Source organism: Etheostoma spectabile, chromosome 19 (genome assembly GCF_008692095.1).
Source record: "Etheostoma spectabile isolate EspeVRDwgs_2016 chromosome 19, UIUC_Espe_1.0, whole genome shotgun sequence".
In the NCBI taxonomy this organism is placed as follows: Eukaryota; Metazoa; Chordata; class Actinopteri; order Perciformes; family Percidae; genus Etheostoma; species Etheostoma spectabile.
Window position 1 is genome coordinate 9356834 of NC_045751.1, and position 17441 is coordinate 9374274.

A 17441-nucleotide genomic window follows, 5' to 3' on the forward strand; every position below is an offset into this window, starting at 1 on the left:
TTGGTTTCACGCTCATCGTTCTCTCACTTACTCTCATACTGCAAAACATTTGAAAGCTTGTCATTATTACACATTGATACATCTGCGCATTGATGACCCTTTGGGGCGACCTGTAGTTCACCTGCCTGCTTGAGTGTCCCCCACCATACCCCCACCCATGCGCACCACAACACACAAAAAAACACACAAGGGCAGTCCCGCCAGGATTTTGCAGCCTTTTTTTTGAGATTGTTGCGGCCAAAAATGCCTGTTTTCCCGTGAGCTTTTGTAGAACATTTAGATAAAACTCTCAGAGTGCACATGGGACTGCTGGGATTGTCGCAAGTAATGAAAATGTGATAGGGGGCCCCAGCTGTCAATCAATATCTTCCAGTCACGCAGGCCCCTGATTGATCCGGGCCCGTAAGCAACTGTTTACCCTGCTTACCGATAGTTACGCTTCTGCTTCTGAGAAGGGGATTTTCACCGTCTCTGGACTTGGTTTGTTGGCTGACCATATGATCTCCAATTATCTCAAATTTCAATTAACTTTCAAACTGATGTTCGTAAACAAGTTACACATTTCAAAACTACTTAAGAAGTTGGGAGTTGGACCCAGCAAAAGAAAATCTGATCTTTTCATTATTGTGTTATATAATAAGACTGTTTGCCTATTATCAACCATGTAATGTATTTCTTTTGTTTCTTAGTTGTATGAGGAAACGTAACATTTGGGTTTTAAAATGGGACTGAAGGTGTATGTGTCTCTTGGGCTATTATACTTGTTTCATGAAATTTTGGCAAATCTCCCATCACTATTCTTTCTTTTAATCTTTTGCATCGCTGCATTTTGCCTCTTTTTGAATCTCGTATGTTCCCCTCAAATCCTTGTAAAGTTGTTGTGTCCTAGATATTTATGATATTTTCACTAACACAGAAAAACATCCAAGAATAGGTGGAAGATAAATGCTGAAAAGACAGCTGGGGAAGCCAAAAAGTAAGTGCTTAAGAGAGTGAAACAACAACAACAACCAGAGTGAGGGAAAAGCAGACAAGTTTTATGCTCCTGATGAAACGTGACCATACACGTGTGCAATAACCATATTATCAGCAGATTGCGAAACACTCTGCTAACACCTACTAAAAGAAAATTGCACTCAATTCTAATGGCTCAGGTTTTTCTTTCTTACATTGAGGATGAGTGTGAAGAGGTATTACTATTTTATTTCATACATGACACACAATTGTGCCATTGACTAGTAGCCAATGAAACTGACCTTTTGTGTGAGTGCCGGAGTCAAACAAGGAGGAAGCTTTTGTAGCTGTTTAGAAGTGTTTAGCAGCACCACTGACTTTTATTTAGCCTCCTCTGGCAGACTTGAACTTATTTTTGATGACTTCATCAAAAATCCACTGCTGCTGTCCAATATTTCATCAATGGTTATATGACCCTATTTTGTAGCGTTTTTTCCACTGCATCTTTAGTTTTGTGTATTTTCTCGGTTAAAACAAGGAGTTTTTACATGGGGCATTTACAGACCAAATATTGTTATACTGCTACATTTGGCATTTTTGCTTCTAGCTTCAGTAAAAAAACTCAACAGTAGGTATATTGGAGTAAACAGGCTCCACATTGTCTCGGTTATAACAAGCCTTTTTTTGCAACCTTGGAAATGTGACGTTTCAGTTGCGTCTGGTGAAGTCATGGTTCCATTACCACAATCAAGGATGTTTTTGTTGATTAGGATTTTATTGAGTTCTCTTCTGGGGGAAATAAAGTCCCTACAGATCGCAAACCACAGGCCGCATGATGTGCTTGTGTGAATCCTTAAATTGTTGTGTTCATGTCTAGTATAATCTTTTGACCACAATGGCTCCTTGGCTCAGCCTTTTATCTCTTTTTATTCATAGCCATTTCCTAGATGTGCACCGACTTCCTGGACCACAGACTGCCCCTGCTCTCAGTATGAAACATAGAATGCTAACCTTTGCATAAACACTGACTGAAATAAAAGAATAAATACACAACTGCCACAGTATAAAGCCCTCATACTGTCTGCAGAAAGTCTGAAACCAAGCTGTGCGCTTTGACAAATGGGATGTTTTGACAGTCCAAACAATAAGCGTTGGAGGCTCACCCCCTTGCAGGCTTTAGAAAGACTTGTATGTATGTATTTTTCTTTACATTATATTCAAAAGGAAGCTGTGGGCTTTAGAGATGACTTAGTGTAAGTAAGCAAGTCTGGGCCAAACTAAATCGTAGCGTTCGTTTCGCCCTGTCAGATGAAGCAGATGGGTGGAGTCATTGGGTAATACAAAAACGTACGACATGTTTATGAGATATACTGCAGATGAATCAGTGTTTTTTACTGAGTTGGACCATTTTCCTCTTCAACATTTGCCAGAGTTAAGCTGCAACAAAAGAAAATCACAACTAGACTGCAAAAACACTCTTTATCTTCATGCAAAACAACCTAATAGGTATTAAAATAATGCCTTGAAAATACAATTTCTACATAAAAATACTTATCCTATGACAAACTAAATAAAAGCAAAGATATGAAGAAAACTAAACTTCAAATCCCATGTCGCACCTGGAGGTAGGGTAGCTTAAATGGAGATTTAAAAAATGTACTCCTTTGAAAAGTCTAAGAAAATTAATAACTGATTTGTAATTGTTCCCTATCTGTTTCCGCCCTGACTAAAGCCCTATTTGCACAGGACTAGTATTACCAGGGGACCGCATGGGATTTTAGGACTCATGCTCTTCCTGGCTGAGCTAGAAGCCGCCCCCAAAGTCTGCTTTTTAATCAAATTTACTGACATTATCCCCCAGCATTGTCAAAATGTTAATTGCCAACGCAGCCAGTATAACCCAAAATTAGAGAGATGATGATTCACACGGGACAAATATTATAAGACCTCTGTGCTTGGCGGCTGAAAAATGTTACTCAACAAACATGGACTATTCACAATGGATGTGCAACACACCAGCCACATCAACCAGCCTGGCCCATTACCGACTTAATGTTCTCTTTGTATTACAGGCTATAAACACAATGTAAAACACGTTACATGAGTTATCCGAGCTTGCACCTTGTTCACACAAACTGTATATAAAAAAAGCTGTTAGAGTAGGCTGATGTTTACCATTAGTTTGCACAAAGCCAGTTCTCCTCTGAACCTGTGACGATGCCACACGTGTCGACAGGGTTGCAAGTTAATCTGTGATGCAAATGCAAAGCTTGTATACTTTTTCAGGTGCAGGAATATTACGTTATTCCTGACCTTTAGGCCTATAAAAAGGTTTTGTTTTATATTAATAAAACAAATACTCCAAATATTCCTGTAACAGCTCTCTGCCTTGTGGTGTCAGCACAAATCAACACGGTCAAAGTCCTTCCCAAAACAATAAAAGAGATTGAGACTGGAGATGAATCACGAAAGCCAACGACTGTGTTTACATGCACGTATGAGTACTGCTGAGGCAAGCATCGAGTGTGCTCTTGTTTTTATGCCATATCACATTCAATATTTTTATGTAAATATGTCTGGGAACAGAATTGGACAGATGCAAAACCAGCACTGACTTCGTTGTTTACATGATGAGACTGGGACATGAAGTGTTTTTTGAAAGAGATCATGCATTATTATTCCTAGGTAATATCTAAATTATATCAGCCACTTATTTGCAGGATTATCAACCTAATGATATAAGAAGCACAATTTATTCTAGCAATTTAGTATCGCTAATTTGATGTAAGGTGTATATTCATAGAATTTACTCCACATATCCATATGCAAAATGGCCTTTTTTCATTTAATATATTGATTATTACTACATCAGGGACACAGAAATTAGTACAGAAAAATGTAAATGCAATAATAAAACAGTATTATTACCCCAAAAAGAAACTGAAATACGTTATCCTCAGAGTTTGCATTATACTACACCGGTGAACACATCGGCCATGAAGGCATGACATGTCTAAGTATTTGTATTGTTATTAGTATTTGCTTGCCTGTGACCGAAGCTGTAAAACAACCCCGCCCTGGCCTAGTTACATGCTGTTAGTGTCCTTTGGAGAAGAAATTGTGTTGTGAAAGAGATTAAGGGTGAGACATGAAGAGACACAGGGAGGGAGGAGAAAGAGATAGAACTAATGTCAGCTATGTAGAAACTGCCTCCTCGTCTCGACTGCAGTTTGTGTCTTCCTGCAGAGCAACCAAAGAGAACAATACAGAAGGAAACACAAACAAACACATATAGGTAGGTAAATGTGAGAACCGACTCAATGCTGCACTGTTTGTTGTGTTTTGTCCTGTATGGTGAAATCAATAAAACAGCAAGAGGAAGAGAGGCATGCTAATGACTCAAAGTCCCATCCGTGTGAAACTCAACTCGAAACAGCATAACAGGGTGATATCAATCTGTTCTTTCTCATGTGTGTGAAGCCAACTGCTTCCTTAGCCGTACACAACAGTTGCCTGGCAGGAAACTCCCACAGCAAACAGGTCAATTATCAGTGACTGGCATCGAGTCGGCCACTGGTGCGTTACCTGTTATAAAACCTTTACTCGCTGTTTCTCAACGATAAACCGCTAACGAGCGACTCCCGTTTGGTTGCAGTAGGTCGAGTAAATCACAGTCAGATGACTGTGCTAATCACAGTGACTGGTAGTATTGCTCTAAGCCTAATACAGTTGCTTAAAATAGGTGAAACAAAAGAAAAAGGTCACGCTGACACAAAGGTGCCTCAAATAGTCTTTGACATTATAAAATAGGAGAGAAAATGTCAACGTCCACATCCCAAGCCTTCATGGAGCATTAATGGTGAGGAGTTAAACACATTTTCTTTTTTTTTGTTCTTAACTGAAAATTCTCACGAGATTTCAGCCACATCTCGGGGCCTTCATGGCCTTCGTGGCCTTTTTTTTTATTTCAGCTGTCCCATTGTGAATTTGACAGCATTATAAAAGCGGCATGTTAAATGGACAGTAGTCCTCTGAAAGTGAACAGTTGAAGCTCTAGTGCGTACTTTCTGTCGGCCCAATGAAATGGACCTGAAATATTACTGGCCATTCTTTAAAGACTTCCAAGTCTACTTATATTGGACAGATTTAGATTTCCAAACCAAGCACTAATGCAATAGGTTCAATGAAACATCTATAAAAGACAGTCATCATATCGCTGCTGCAGGTTGCCGCAACAGCCGCATCCTGTTTGAAACAGTAAATGAATCAACAACCGTTTCTTTACTTTGTTAATTGTTTTTAAGCATAAAAACAACATTTGCTGCATCCATCTTCTCAAAGGGACAGATGTGTTGCTTTTCACCCTGTTCTTTCATTTTGAATGGAATATCTTTGGGCTTTGGACTGTCGGTCAGACAAAGACTCAACTATTAACTGAGTCATTGGCAAATTAATCAAGGGAATAAACCGTAGTCAAAATCATCATTTGTTGCAGCCCTACTTTGGAGCCTTGTACTGTAGGACACCTCAGTACAGATATGTGTGTTTGTGTGTGTGGTGTGTGTGTGTGTGTGTGTGTGTGTGTGTGTGTGTGTGTGTGTGAGTGTGTGTGTGTGTGTGTGTGTGTGTGTGAGTGTGTGTGTGGGAAGGGGTGTGTGGAAATAACCTTGACCGTGGTAAAATGTGGCTTTCCCTGTCAAGCATCAATAACTAGTCGTAGCTCGGGGGGAGGTTTTAAAAGTGTTGATGCAGAGGTGTTTTAAATTAAGCCAAATATGCCAGGAGCCCTTTGAATTACCCACCTGTAAAATAACTAAATAAATAATTTGTTTTGTTATTCACTCTGGAGCTGTCTCTAGTTTTCCTTTTATTCTTAAACAGCGTTGTTCACTTTGACTCTGCCTTAAAAGGGAAGAATAGCAGAGCTAATAGTATTAAAAAAACAAAAAAACTTTGTCTACATTCTTTATTCTCTAAATCTACATACCATTCTGGCTTTAAACAAAGTCTGAGTTACTTATTAATCATCGGCCCAGCTTTAAAAAGGCCATTAATTATAAAGGCGACATTAGCCATTAGACACACAAACACAAAGGTATTTCTTCTCCATCTTTGTACACATGTACTCAAACAGCCACTGTTTCTGCACTACACTTCCCAAAAGTCCCATTTCAGTGCACACCAAAACTAGACAACTCTCACTCACTCACACACACACACACACACACACACACACACACACACACAGTGAGGAATGAGTAGCCTCTTAGACTAGATTAGCATTGATAAGAGTTTGTCGCCGTAGCTCAAAAACGCACACACACACACACACACACCACCACACACACACACACACACACACACACACACACACACACACACACACACACACACACACACACACACACACCACACACACACAGCCAATCCAGGCCTGTCGGGGTCGAGCAGGATATTAAAGTATTGGGTTGCAGCTACTGCTAATCTGCAGAAGAAACGCTCCTTCATGTGCATACTTGTCCCTCTTTTCCTCTCTCAATCCTCTCTTTCAGTCCTCCTCCTGTTCTCTTTTTTCCCTTACTTGTCCACTCTGACTCTCCTCTGTGTTTCCCCAACTTTTTTTTTTAATCCTGATTCATCTTCGTCTCTTGTTTCCCATAATTGTAAATCATCATCTTTTGCTCTCTGGTTTTCTCTTTCTTCCCACCAACTTCTGATTTTTGGCACTGCAGTCTCACATACTCACATTTGCAACTTGTGCAGTCAAAACAGTCCTGTCAGAACTTTAAGTTCATACTGGGCCATAAAAGGCAAAATAATAGGAACAGTTTGTCTCGATCCATCAATTATGTTTGATGTATGATCCTTTAACTTGCTTTGAATTTTTATAAATGAGTGTCCTTTGAGTCTCCCAAATTTTATCAAAGTGCAATGAGTATTTTGAAGTTGAGGCATGTAGCAAGTGAATAACAACATCAAAAGGATTTACTCACACCGTCTTAGCATTCTCTTTATCTCTTTACATTTGTACATTTCCCCCTCTGTTTCTATAATTATGCCTTTTTTTTTAGCTTTAGGCCAGACAATGTATGACGTGATAAAATCAAAATTTCTGTCTGTTGCTTGTTCTCAACAGGGTGAAAGGAGAATTCAGGGTTTGTTTGCTGTTGGTGTTATTGTAGCTGGACAGGTTTTAAAGACTTCTTGTGTTACAGAATGCCATAAGCCACTGACCTGTGTGCCCTGCTGTCGATGTTGCCTACATCCAGTCACATAAGGCCACGCAGGCACTGAATTTAAACTCACATCGAGGCTACAGGCTGCTATACTGAAAAGCTTAAAGGGGCAGTAGTGTAGTCTCTTACAGTAAAATCGCCATGTGACAATTGCTAAACCCCTAATAAAGGGAAAAGCTAAAAAAACAAAAACAAATATACTTTCACCCTGGTGGCAGAAAGCAGGATCAGAAGCCCTTCCTCCATGTGGGAGCGCATCGTGATTTACCCATGCAAGGTCAGATGGGCATGGCTTTGAAGAAGATCATCACAAAGCATTTCAATGTATGGCAAATAGTGACAGACTGGGATCGAGAAATGGCCCTGCTTGACTTTTGCATGAAATAACCAAAGACAAATTATTGTTCTTTCCAACGCGTAAAATACCGACGTTTGGGCAGTGGCTGTCCGAGTCTTTTTTGTATGACATAAATGGCACCCTATGGCGTGTGTGCAGAACGTACCGGGGAGAGCAGCATCAAGAAGGGGTTTAGCGAGGTAGGTAAGGGGAAATTCCACGTAGGTTGGGGTGGTGGATGGGTCTGATTGTTGCTGTTTAACCAGCCAGTATTGTATAATATCGGCCATGAAAAAAGAGAGATGCTGCCTGGCTGGCACACAGGCATTGAACGTGATAAAATGGGAAATGTACCAATAGCATCACATTTTGCAAAAAACAACAACCATAACTCAAACGGACTACAAACCAGCAAACTGCTTTTGGTGTGCGTCACACTGTGCACTTCCCACATTCAGCATGAAAATCCCCTCAGCAGGTGGTGGTCCCTCGCTTGCATTCGCGCGTGTGTGACGGTGCCCTTGGGTTATAATCTTGACATTGGTTTTTATTTAACGCATGTCGCTGTTATTAGTTCACTGCACCCACAAGCAACAAGCCGAAACCCTTATTATCTGGGATTATCCCACGGTGTTAGCCGTTATTGACCTTTTATTTAAAGGGCCGAATAATGACTCCAAGCTGGAATCATCCACACAAGGCAAGAAGTCAAAAAGTACCAGTCGGTTCCAAATTTATCACATTTAAACCACCTGTAGAACCCCAAGAGTATACCGTTTCTACACAGTTACACCTGATAATACTGCAAATACTTCATGTGCTGTGGTGCTGCTGAGAATTGGTTAGAAGATTAATCAAGTTTAACGTAAGTATATTAGAGGCACGTTTTTAGGTCATAAATTGTGTCTAGTTGTTGGGATATCGTGACCTCTTTTCCTTTCTTCAGCAGAGGCCATTTGCAGCTATTTGTTCTTGATCAGTGTGAAAAACAGCCTGTTTATCACATTTAAAATTAAGACTTGTTTTAGTACAGCGAGAGTTTCTGTTGTATCTCAATTCTATTGTGTCAGCTTGACATTTTTTCACATCTTCATGGAAGTCACCTCCAGGAAATAATTTCTCAAATAAATCTTCTCTATTTAAATATCTAAGTATTTATCCATGCAATTTATTTCAAGCAGATTTCTAAGCCTTTTACTCTAAATATAATAATATCCCTCCACATACAAGGTGTTCTAATTACAGACTACATGCAACCAGGGAGTAAGAAAACACTTTAAATGGACTATAACTCTGCATGACGGCGGCATTCACCTTTAAATATACATCTGGTCAAAAGTCTCTCAGGATGCCGTAGAAGACTTCCACTGCTGTGTGGAACATAAATTATGCAAGAAACCTCGACAGCTGATTTCACTCTTTAGCCATCCAATAGTTTCCCATGTGAGCCTTTAAGCATTAAAGACAGCAGACATGTTGAACTTGCATATTGAAAACATGCTGTTCTGGGGTCGCCCTGACAGAGGCCTGAAAGGCCACAGTGGGTCACAGCGTCTGAAAAAATCCCCCCCACATCTTTTTTGTTTTTTTACTTTTCTTGTTCAACTACAGCCACATGGAGGGTTCAAAATCTGTTGGCAATTTTCTCTCTCTCTTTAAGTGTGTGTGGGTGTGCGTGTGGGTAATTTTCTGCTTTCAGGACTCGGGGAACGTGAGGCAGAGACAGGCATGACACGCCTAGCTAGACGAGCTAGAATGGTCGGGTCCACGCTCTGTACTACACTGTATTGGGGTCCCTTAGAGTATACAGGGTAAACATGAGAGTGGGGTGGGGGGGGGGGGCATTCATACAGACACACACACACCACACACACACACACACACGTCAAACCCCAGAGCGATCATGTCCAATTTGCAGGTTGAGTTGAGTGTACGGTGCTGTAGGCCGCTGCCAAGAATAACATCACAGTATGAGCTGGATGACCATTAAAACCACTGGTGAAATTAATCATATTCAGGATTTTGGGACATTTCGGCAAATTAATCAGGGAGACTCAATGCAGGGATTCCAGTGCCTTGCTTAAGGGACTTTAGACTAGTAACAGGTAATTAAACTTGTGACCTTTTGCTTAAAAAGGTGAATGGACGCAAAAAATAAAGGGGGATGAAGTAAACCATAGAGTTAAAAATGAAAAGAATGAAAAAAGAAAGGCAGGATGTTGGAAAAGAAGAAAAAAACCTTAGTGAAAATGTATTAAAAAGGGGCGACTTAAGCTTGATTTACAAAGTGAGAAAGACCAAAACGAGCAACAGTCAGCACAGAAAGCACTAACATGAGAGAATTACTGAGTGTGTGAGAGTGAGAAAATGCATCTGTGTATGTCTATTTTCTTATGAGCTGGCTGGCTGTGTCCACATCTGGGCAAGATGAAACCGAGCAAGGAGGAAATAAAACAGAGACAGGACAGAGAGGAGATGTGTGCCGCCGGGGACAAAAGTGGGAAAGTCCATAGTTATTAATTACTGGAGTGATGGAAAGAGGAAGATTAAAGTGTCCTGTCTAACTTCAAACCGAACCGAACCATAACCATGTTCAGGGTATGATATGGTATTGTAAAATACCACCTTCTACACTAAAGTAACTGAGAGTGGTGTTTACAGACACCGTTATCCCACATTGCAATGCATAACAAAAAGTGAGGAGCCCCTCAAAGCTGCAGCAAGAAAGCAAAAAAAGTGGGGTTGTACTTATTTAAAGTCAGTGCATTATGAATCTGAACCAACACTTTATAAATTACACAAACTAACAAATCGTGGCCAGCCGCTCCCATGTTCTGCAAGGTAAAATTACCATTAACATTATGTCTCCTCCAACATAGAAATGATAGATTTCAGTAAGATTTTACCCCCAGCTACGATGTTGCCAAGTAAACAATAAATCTAGCTTGTAGACAAAATACTGTACAAATTACACATGCATAAGCATTATTATTTTTTTTTTTAGCTAATATGGTCAGTTGTTTCTTATGCAAATCAAATGTCTAAAGTTGTCTGAGGGAGATGTTTTATTACAGAACTTTTAACACAAACAGTACAACCTTGTTTAAAACAACCATTTCAGTCTGCTCACACACAAACACACACACACACACATAGACACACACACACACACACACACACACACACACACACACACACAACACCAGTATTAGCTATTTAACCATCACAGCAATGAAAAAAACCCTGAACAATTAAAGGTTAACTATTCACTTCACTCACACAAAAGTTAAATAAAGCCTGAGACAAGTGGACAAATGTTATTGTTGATATGTTTTTTTGGTAACCAGCATGTTTTCACACTTTCTTTTAGGTGACAGAGAACATCATCTCTAAACAAACCTTCATAGGTGAGTATTTCACTCTCTCCACACACACACACAAAAACACCACACACACACACACACACCACCCATATCTGACATTCTTCCATTTCCTCTCTCCCTCAGAGGCGAGAACCATGCCTCGCTCTTTCAACAACTCAGGGTCAAAGTTCATGACCTCGGTGGCCCAGAGGCCATCTGCTCACTTGACCCTCAGAGACACCGGCTCTCAAGGTGAGGTTCGGCTGCTATTACTTTGGGTCAAATGTTTAAGGTAGAGTTGAAAGGAAAGCAAACTCAGATCACATTTGAGCAAGGGTGAGACTAAAAGGTACACTGGTTAACCAATGTGTTTAATGAGTTTATTTATACAGTACAGCGTCACAGATAGGAATAATGGCGCGTATGCGTGTGTTAAATGTGGAATTTGAAAAGTGGGAATGTGTTTTTTTGTGTGTGTGTGTGTGGTGTGTGTGTGTGTGTGTGGTGTGTGTGGTGTGGTGGTGTGTGTGTGTGTGTGTGTGTGTGTGTTGGTGTGTGTGTTTATCCAGACCTCTGTATCGTTTCATCTGAAACTGGCGTGCAAACTGAAGGGTGTTAACAATCTGGCAAAGACTGACTGATGTTATTTCCATTGAGTTGACAAAGGGCAAGGATAGTGTACGTGTGTGTGTGTGTGTGTGTGTGTGTGTGTGTGGTGTGTGTGTGTGTGTGTGTTGTGGTGTAGAAGGAGAGAGGGCAATGTTCACATTATGCCTGGATTTCTCATAAGAAAGTACAACAGCTACAGGGGTTGACGTTTGATGTTTTTTCTAAGAAAACATTATCTTACAAATGTGAAGGACACAAGTGCGTTACCCACACCAGAGCATGAACACACACACACACACACACACACACACACACACACACACACACACAACAACCACACCACACCCACCACACACACACAAAAATGAGTTCCCGCAACACTTCTTTGCAGGATTTACATTCTGTAGGTGTTACTGTGTTGAATGTGCAATCTGCCAATCCTGCACAACATGTAAACATGCACATGAATGATGAAGGCATAAAGTAGGGAGACAGAAAATGATACACGCAAGCACAGAAAAAAAATTTTGGAATATGGACGGAAAGCCCAAGACTTGCTGGCTCAGAATCAGCCGGCATCTTTCCCTCTTTCTTTTTTACTTATTTATTTCTCCCCACTCTCTCCTCCTCCTCCTCCTCACCAACAGGGTTCCCTCCCTACCTGACGCCAGGTCTCCACCAGTCCTGTCGCCATGTGGTCCGCACATGGGCCAATCAGAGCTTCGGAGCTCACCTGCACAACATGACCCTGTCCAATGGGAAACTCCGGGTGCCTCAGGATGGGCGGTACTACTTGTACTCACAGGTGATCATACTGTACTTTCAGTGCTATTTAACTTGAAGTCCCTGCAGTATTGGGTTTTGTTTGTGTGTTTTGGTGCAAACTCGTTTTACTTTTCACACAGGAATTGTGACAGTAAAACAAACCAAAAATCATATTGTTTTTGGAAAGTACCATTTTAGTTGCCTACAAATTGAGTTTAATTTCTTTAACATAGGTAGTTATTGTGATGCATTTGCACATTGACATGACTGCACAAGGGAAAAGGTGGACCTACGTCAGAACTGGAAGAGAAATACTGCTCAAATGCATTTTAAATGTATTCAGTATATCCCACCAAATATATGTGCATTAGTGGATGCTCTACTCTCAGTTAATTAGCCTTTAGTCTATACATTGTTGGAAAATAAGGACACATTCCGACGGAAGTGCTCAGAGCTCAAGGTGTCAAATGCAAAAGGTATTCAGTTCATAATAGTTTTCTCAGATAGAGAAAAGCTATGCATCCTCATATTGGTAATCTTCACACCACAGCAAAAGTTGGCAGTTTTGGAAAGAGTTTTTTTAAGAGTTTTAAATGAATCAATGAACAACAAAATTAATCAGAAAATGGTTTAAGTACTGATCCAAAGTGCCTCTCACTGTCTATTATTCCTACCATAATGGTATAAATGGAAAAATGCTAATGTTAAGCTTCATCTTTATCATCTTTCCCACTCTGCTCTCTCCTGCCCACAGGTGTATTTTCGTTATCCGTCCCCAGCAGCCAGTGACGGAGACCAGCGCAGCGTCAGCCACCAGCTGGTGCAGTGCGTGTACAAGAAAACCTCCTACCCCAGCCCCATACAGGTATGTTATCTCTTTCCACTTGAAATAATTAGCTCATGTTAATTGATTCACCCTATTAAATATCTTTCCTACCTTCATTTTCACTTCAGCTCCTGAAGGGGGTGGGAACGAAGTGCTGGGCTCCGGACGCCGAGTACGCCCTCCACTCCGTCTACCAGGGAGGTCTGTTTGAGCTGAGGGCCGGCGACGAGCTCTTCGTCTCCGTCTCGTCCCCGACCATGGTCAACGCGGACGACTCCTCCAGCTACTTTGGCGCCTTCCGCCTGGACCTCTGAGCGTAAAGGATGGAAGAAGAAAGAAACAAACAGATGAATAAATGGGTGGGCTGAAGACGATGAGTTAGGGGCCTTCTGAATTTCCGTTGATTGAAAGAAACATTTTTGTCAGAGCTGTAGGACGTTGGCCTGGATCTTGGATCCTCAAAGTTTGCTTGGATGGAGAGATACACTGACGGATGGAACCGCTGAGAAATATACAAAGACACATGTGCAATCACGCAAAAAATAAATGTGAGGATATCAATTTTCTGTTGATTCTTGGGAATAGCAAATTGCCTTTTGGATGTCAAAAAAAAGAAGTTAACCACAGAAAAACATGTAACACCTTCCTGTCAGATGAGAATTTCCCATAGAATTAGGCCACCCTACACCCACAAATACCACATGAATCGCAGTATATTTCGAACAACAGCATCCTTTTTGTGGGATTTGGATTCAAGACCGAAGAATGTAGACAATAAAAACTCAAATCCTCTGCATCCGAGATGTGGGGAAGGACTGTGGAATGGTAGCAGAAGAAAGTCAAATGATCAAACCAAAGCAAAGCTTTTTTTTTCTTTTTTTAAAGCGTGCCATGAGAGTACTGTACATATGGATGGCTGAGAAAGAGATTTAGACAATGAACTGTGGTGATTTAGAAAAATAACTCACATGTATTTTACCTTGCCTGGACTTAAAACCACTTGGATTTTGCCGAGGACTATCTACAACACTAGATCTGTGGATTTTATGCAAAGACATTTTTTGGATGATAAGGATTGTTTCTTTGTACTTGATTGAGTAATATGACTGCAAGACCGTGAGCAACATATAGTGCCTTTTTGAACAAATGACATTGCAAGGAGGAATGAAAACAGAGAGGAAGAGGCAGAAATCTTGTAAAAGGCCAATAAGAATGACCTCATGCAGCAGAAGATAAAAGGAAAGAGAGAGAACAAGGCTGGTATGCAGCCCGACCAGTCTGTGTTGTTGAAGATTCCCTTGCAATCTCTTTTTCTTTTCCTTTTCCTGTAAAGAATTTAAAAAATCTTGTCTACCCTGTGAAGCTGCATTCAGTTTTATTTTAAACATCAGTGAAGTCACCAACCACAGACACACATGCCAACAGCTAGTCGCACAAACACAAACACACAAAGGCATGGTTTAGGTGCTTATCAGATCAAGAGAAAAGAGGTTTGGCAATTTTAACAAACACTCACTGTCACTGATATGTTGTTAAAACATCTAAATGTCTGAAACTACTTTTATTTTGCACCAAATTTAGCCCAATCTTAACCAAGATATCTTTAGTCTTGCAAATCACACAAAAACAGTTACTTTGGAGAGTCATCAAAGACCAAATAAGGAAAGTGGCCACTCATTATATAAAAAAGGTCAACTGGAGAATTGACTGTACAAAAAATAACATCTGTACAATGAGAGAATTGCCTGAAATTGGAGCAGATTTACATCACTTTAGCACGGATTAACATTAGAGAAATAGGTTGACATTTTGACATTTTTATCCATCTTTCTGTGAGTTAGATGAGTTTCATACCACTCCCAGAACTGCTACAAGCAGGAGACAGTTCATCTGTTTTATATTAGTCTATTTCACGGCGTTCCACTTCCGGGATTGCTCCGTTGCTGATGGAAATCCGTCGGATTTCACTTTTAGGCCGGATGTCCGTTACCTTCTGCTTTCTTTGTGTTGGTATTTTAATCTCCGGTGGCCTGATGATATGTTTAACTGCTCCTCAGATCTCTGCAGGGTAAATCCAGACAGCTAGCTAGACTATCTGTCTAGTCTGAGTTTTCTGTTGCACAACTAAAACAACCTTTTAACGTACATGTTTCACCAAAACAAGTTCCCTTCCCATGGCTATTTTGCAGAGACACCGTTGCGCCATACAGCAGTTAGTGCCGTCCATGACCACTGTGATTGGTTAAAAGAAATGCCAATAAACCAGAACACATTTTTCTTCCATCCTGGAAATGTTGTGTGGACTTGCCAGAACCTCCTCCACAGCGCTGTAGAGAAAGGTCTGGCACTGCGAGACTGATTTATTTGAACAGATATCTGCATATGCATGCCGAATCTGGAGGCAACGGGACAAGATTTTGTTATCGTAAATGTTCTGGTTTACCTTTGTAATCCGAGTAGTTTTGACCAATCATGTTTGAGCAGGCTTTGGTTGCATGCAGGTAAACAGTCTGTGTGGAGCGTAAAAGAAGCGGAAAGCATTGGCCAAAATGCAATATCGGAACCCATTAGCTCTCTTAACTTAGCTTAGCACAAAGACTGGAAGCAGAGGCAAAGGAGGATTTTGTCACTTGCCATGCTAGCTGTTTCTCCTTGTTTCAACATGTTAAACTAACTGCCTTCTGGCTCCAGCTTCATATGGTATCAAACTCATCTAATCCTTAGCAAGACAAAATGAGCTTTATTGCTTTATTTCACAACCAGTCACTTATCATGTGCCAATCAAATGTGTTTAAATATTATTGTATTAGTTAGTTAACTGGATAAAAGTTTAATGCTAACAAGAAAACAAAAGTACAAAAACTACATTCACACACACCAGCAGATGAATTCCTCCAATATGGCTGCCAGTCACCTGGAAAACGTTGACAAAAATAAAAACATAAGCAAACATTTTATACAGTTCTGATTTAGAAACACACCGAAGAATTGCACAACAGTTCAGAGGTGAAGACAGAAAAGATGAATTTTAGGAAAATACAAAGCAGATATTAGTAACAAAACACAGACTCGCATTAAGACAGATTTGGAAGGGGAAAGAGAAGATATTCACAGACAAACTATGCACCAACTCGCACAGACTCCACCCCGGCACACTTTATCTCTGGCATGCACATAAGGAGATACAAACACCACCTCTCACCACATCCAGGCTGTGCTCCGCAGAAACACACATCATCCAGCTTCACATTCTAAAGACCCAAACCCACCCATTTATCCACACCATCTTGCCTCCCTGTGTCATCTGGTAGCTGTCAGTGATCAGTTGGCGGCATGCATGGAGTGTGTGTGTGTGTGTGTGTGTGTGTGTGTGCATGCACTGATGTTTCTTTAAAGTGCTCGGTTCACATGGATAATTCATAAAACGAGGTCAAACTAACGTAAACGCATTTCTTTGTGTCTCTACTATTTGTTTTCCCTAAGAGAAAAGGTTTTATACACTCACACACACTCTGACGCACACTTTTAACCAGGTGACTCAGTTTGATTGCCGTTTCAACTGTGTTTTGTTTTGCACCAGGTCACGTTTCTGTTGGATTTTCTCTCAGCACGCTGACGCTCCATTACATCACACATACCAAGCTTGCCCTCTCTCTGTAAACTTGAGCCAAAGTTGGTTTGTTTTTCAGTATAAACTTCCAACAATCATACGGCCTTTTCTTTCTTGCACTCCGACCAGCACAAACAGATCACTCAAACAGGTCCAGCGGCGGTGATAATGCAACTAACAACAACAACAGCTGAAATCTCTGGCCAGCGGGGGAAACATTTGCATTGAATGTGTCTGAGGTGTGTTTGTACTCAACAGTTTTGTAGCTGTGAACATGTGTAGCACATGGTTGCTATGAAAATAAACAAATATTTGAACTTTCCCTGTGTATCTGCAGATTTACAGCGTTGCATTTTGGTGAGGTAGTGAGCAAAGAGAATATCCTGTAACCATGAATGGTTTACCTGGCATAGGTCCAGGGGATCAGAGTGTCAAAAGATCAGCGACAGTGACCACTCACTACATACACACATACACTGTATATACACAGGGATGGATTGGGGTAAGCCCTTGCACTCCCATTCAACACATGTTCATACCAGCAGGGTTGATAATTAGCACAATTTGGCTGCCCAGGTAGTTCAGTTGGTAGAACGGGCGCCCATGTACAGAGGTTTACTCCTCGACGCAGTGGACCAGGGTTTGACTCCGACCCTTTGCTGCATGTCATTCCCCTCTCTCTCCCCTTTCATGTCTACAGTTGTCCTGTCAAAAATAAAGGCCGAAAATGCCCAAAAGATAA

The 17441-nt window shown here is 40.9% G+C and overlaps 1 protein-coding gene across 1 annotated transcript in view; it reads left to right on the forward strand.

Annotated features, from left to right (window-relative positions):
• The window catches only part of tnfsf10l (TNF superfamily member 10, like), a 53701-nt gene extending 36680 nt beyond the window's left edge, over nt 1-17021 (forward strand). The window contains exons 3-7 of the mRNA XM_032544565.1: nt 10898-10934; nt 11034-11141; nt 12146-12303; nt 13018-13128; nt 13218-17021. Coding sequence (XP_032400456.1) covers nt 10898-10934; nt 11034-11141; nt 12146-12303; nt 13018-13128; nt 13218-13403 — 600 coding nt within the window. The 3' untranslated portion in view covers nt 13404-17021. The remainder of the gene's footprint in view (nt 1-10897; nt 10935-11033; nt 11142-12145; nt 12304-13017; nt 13129-13217) is intronic.
• The last annotated feature ends 420 nt before the right edge of the window (nt 17022-17441 follow it).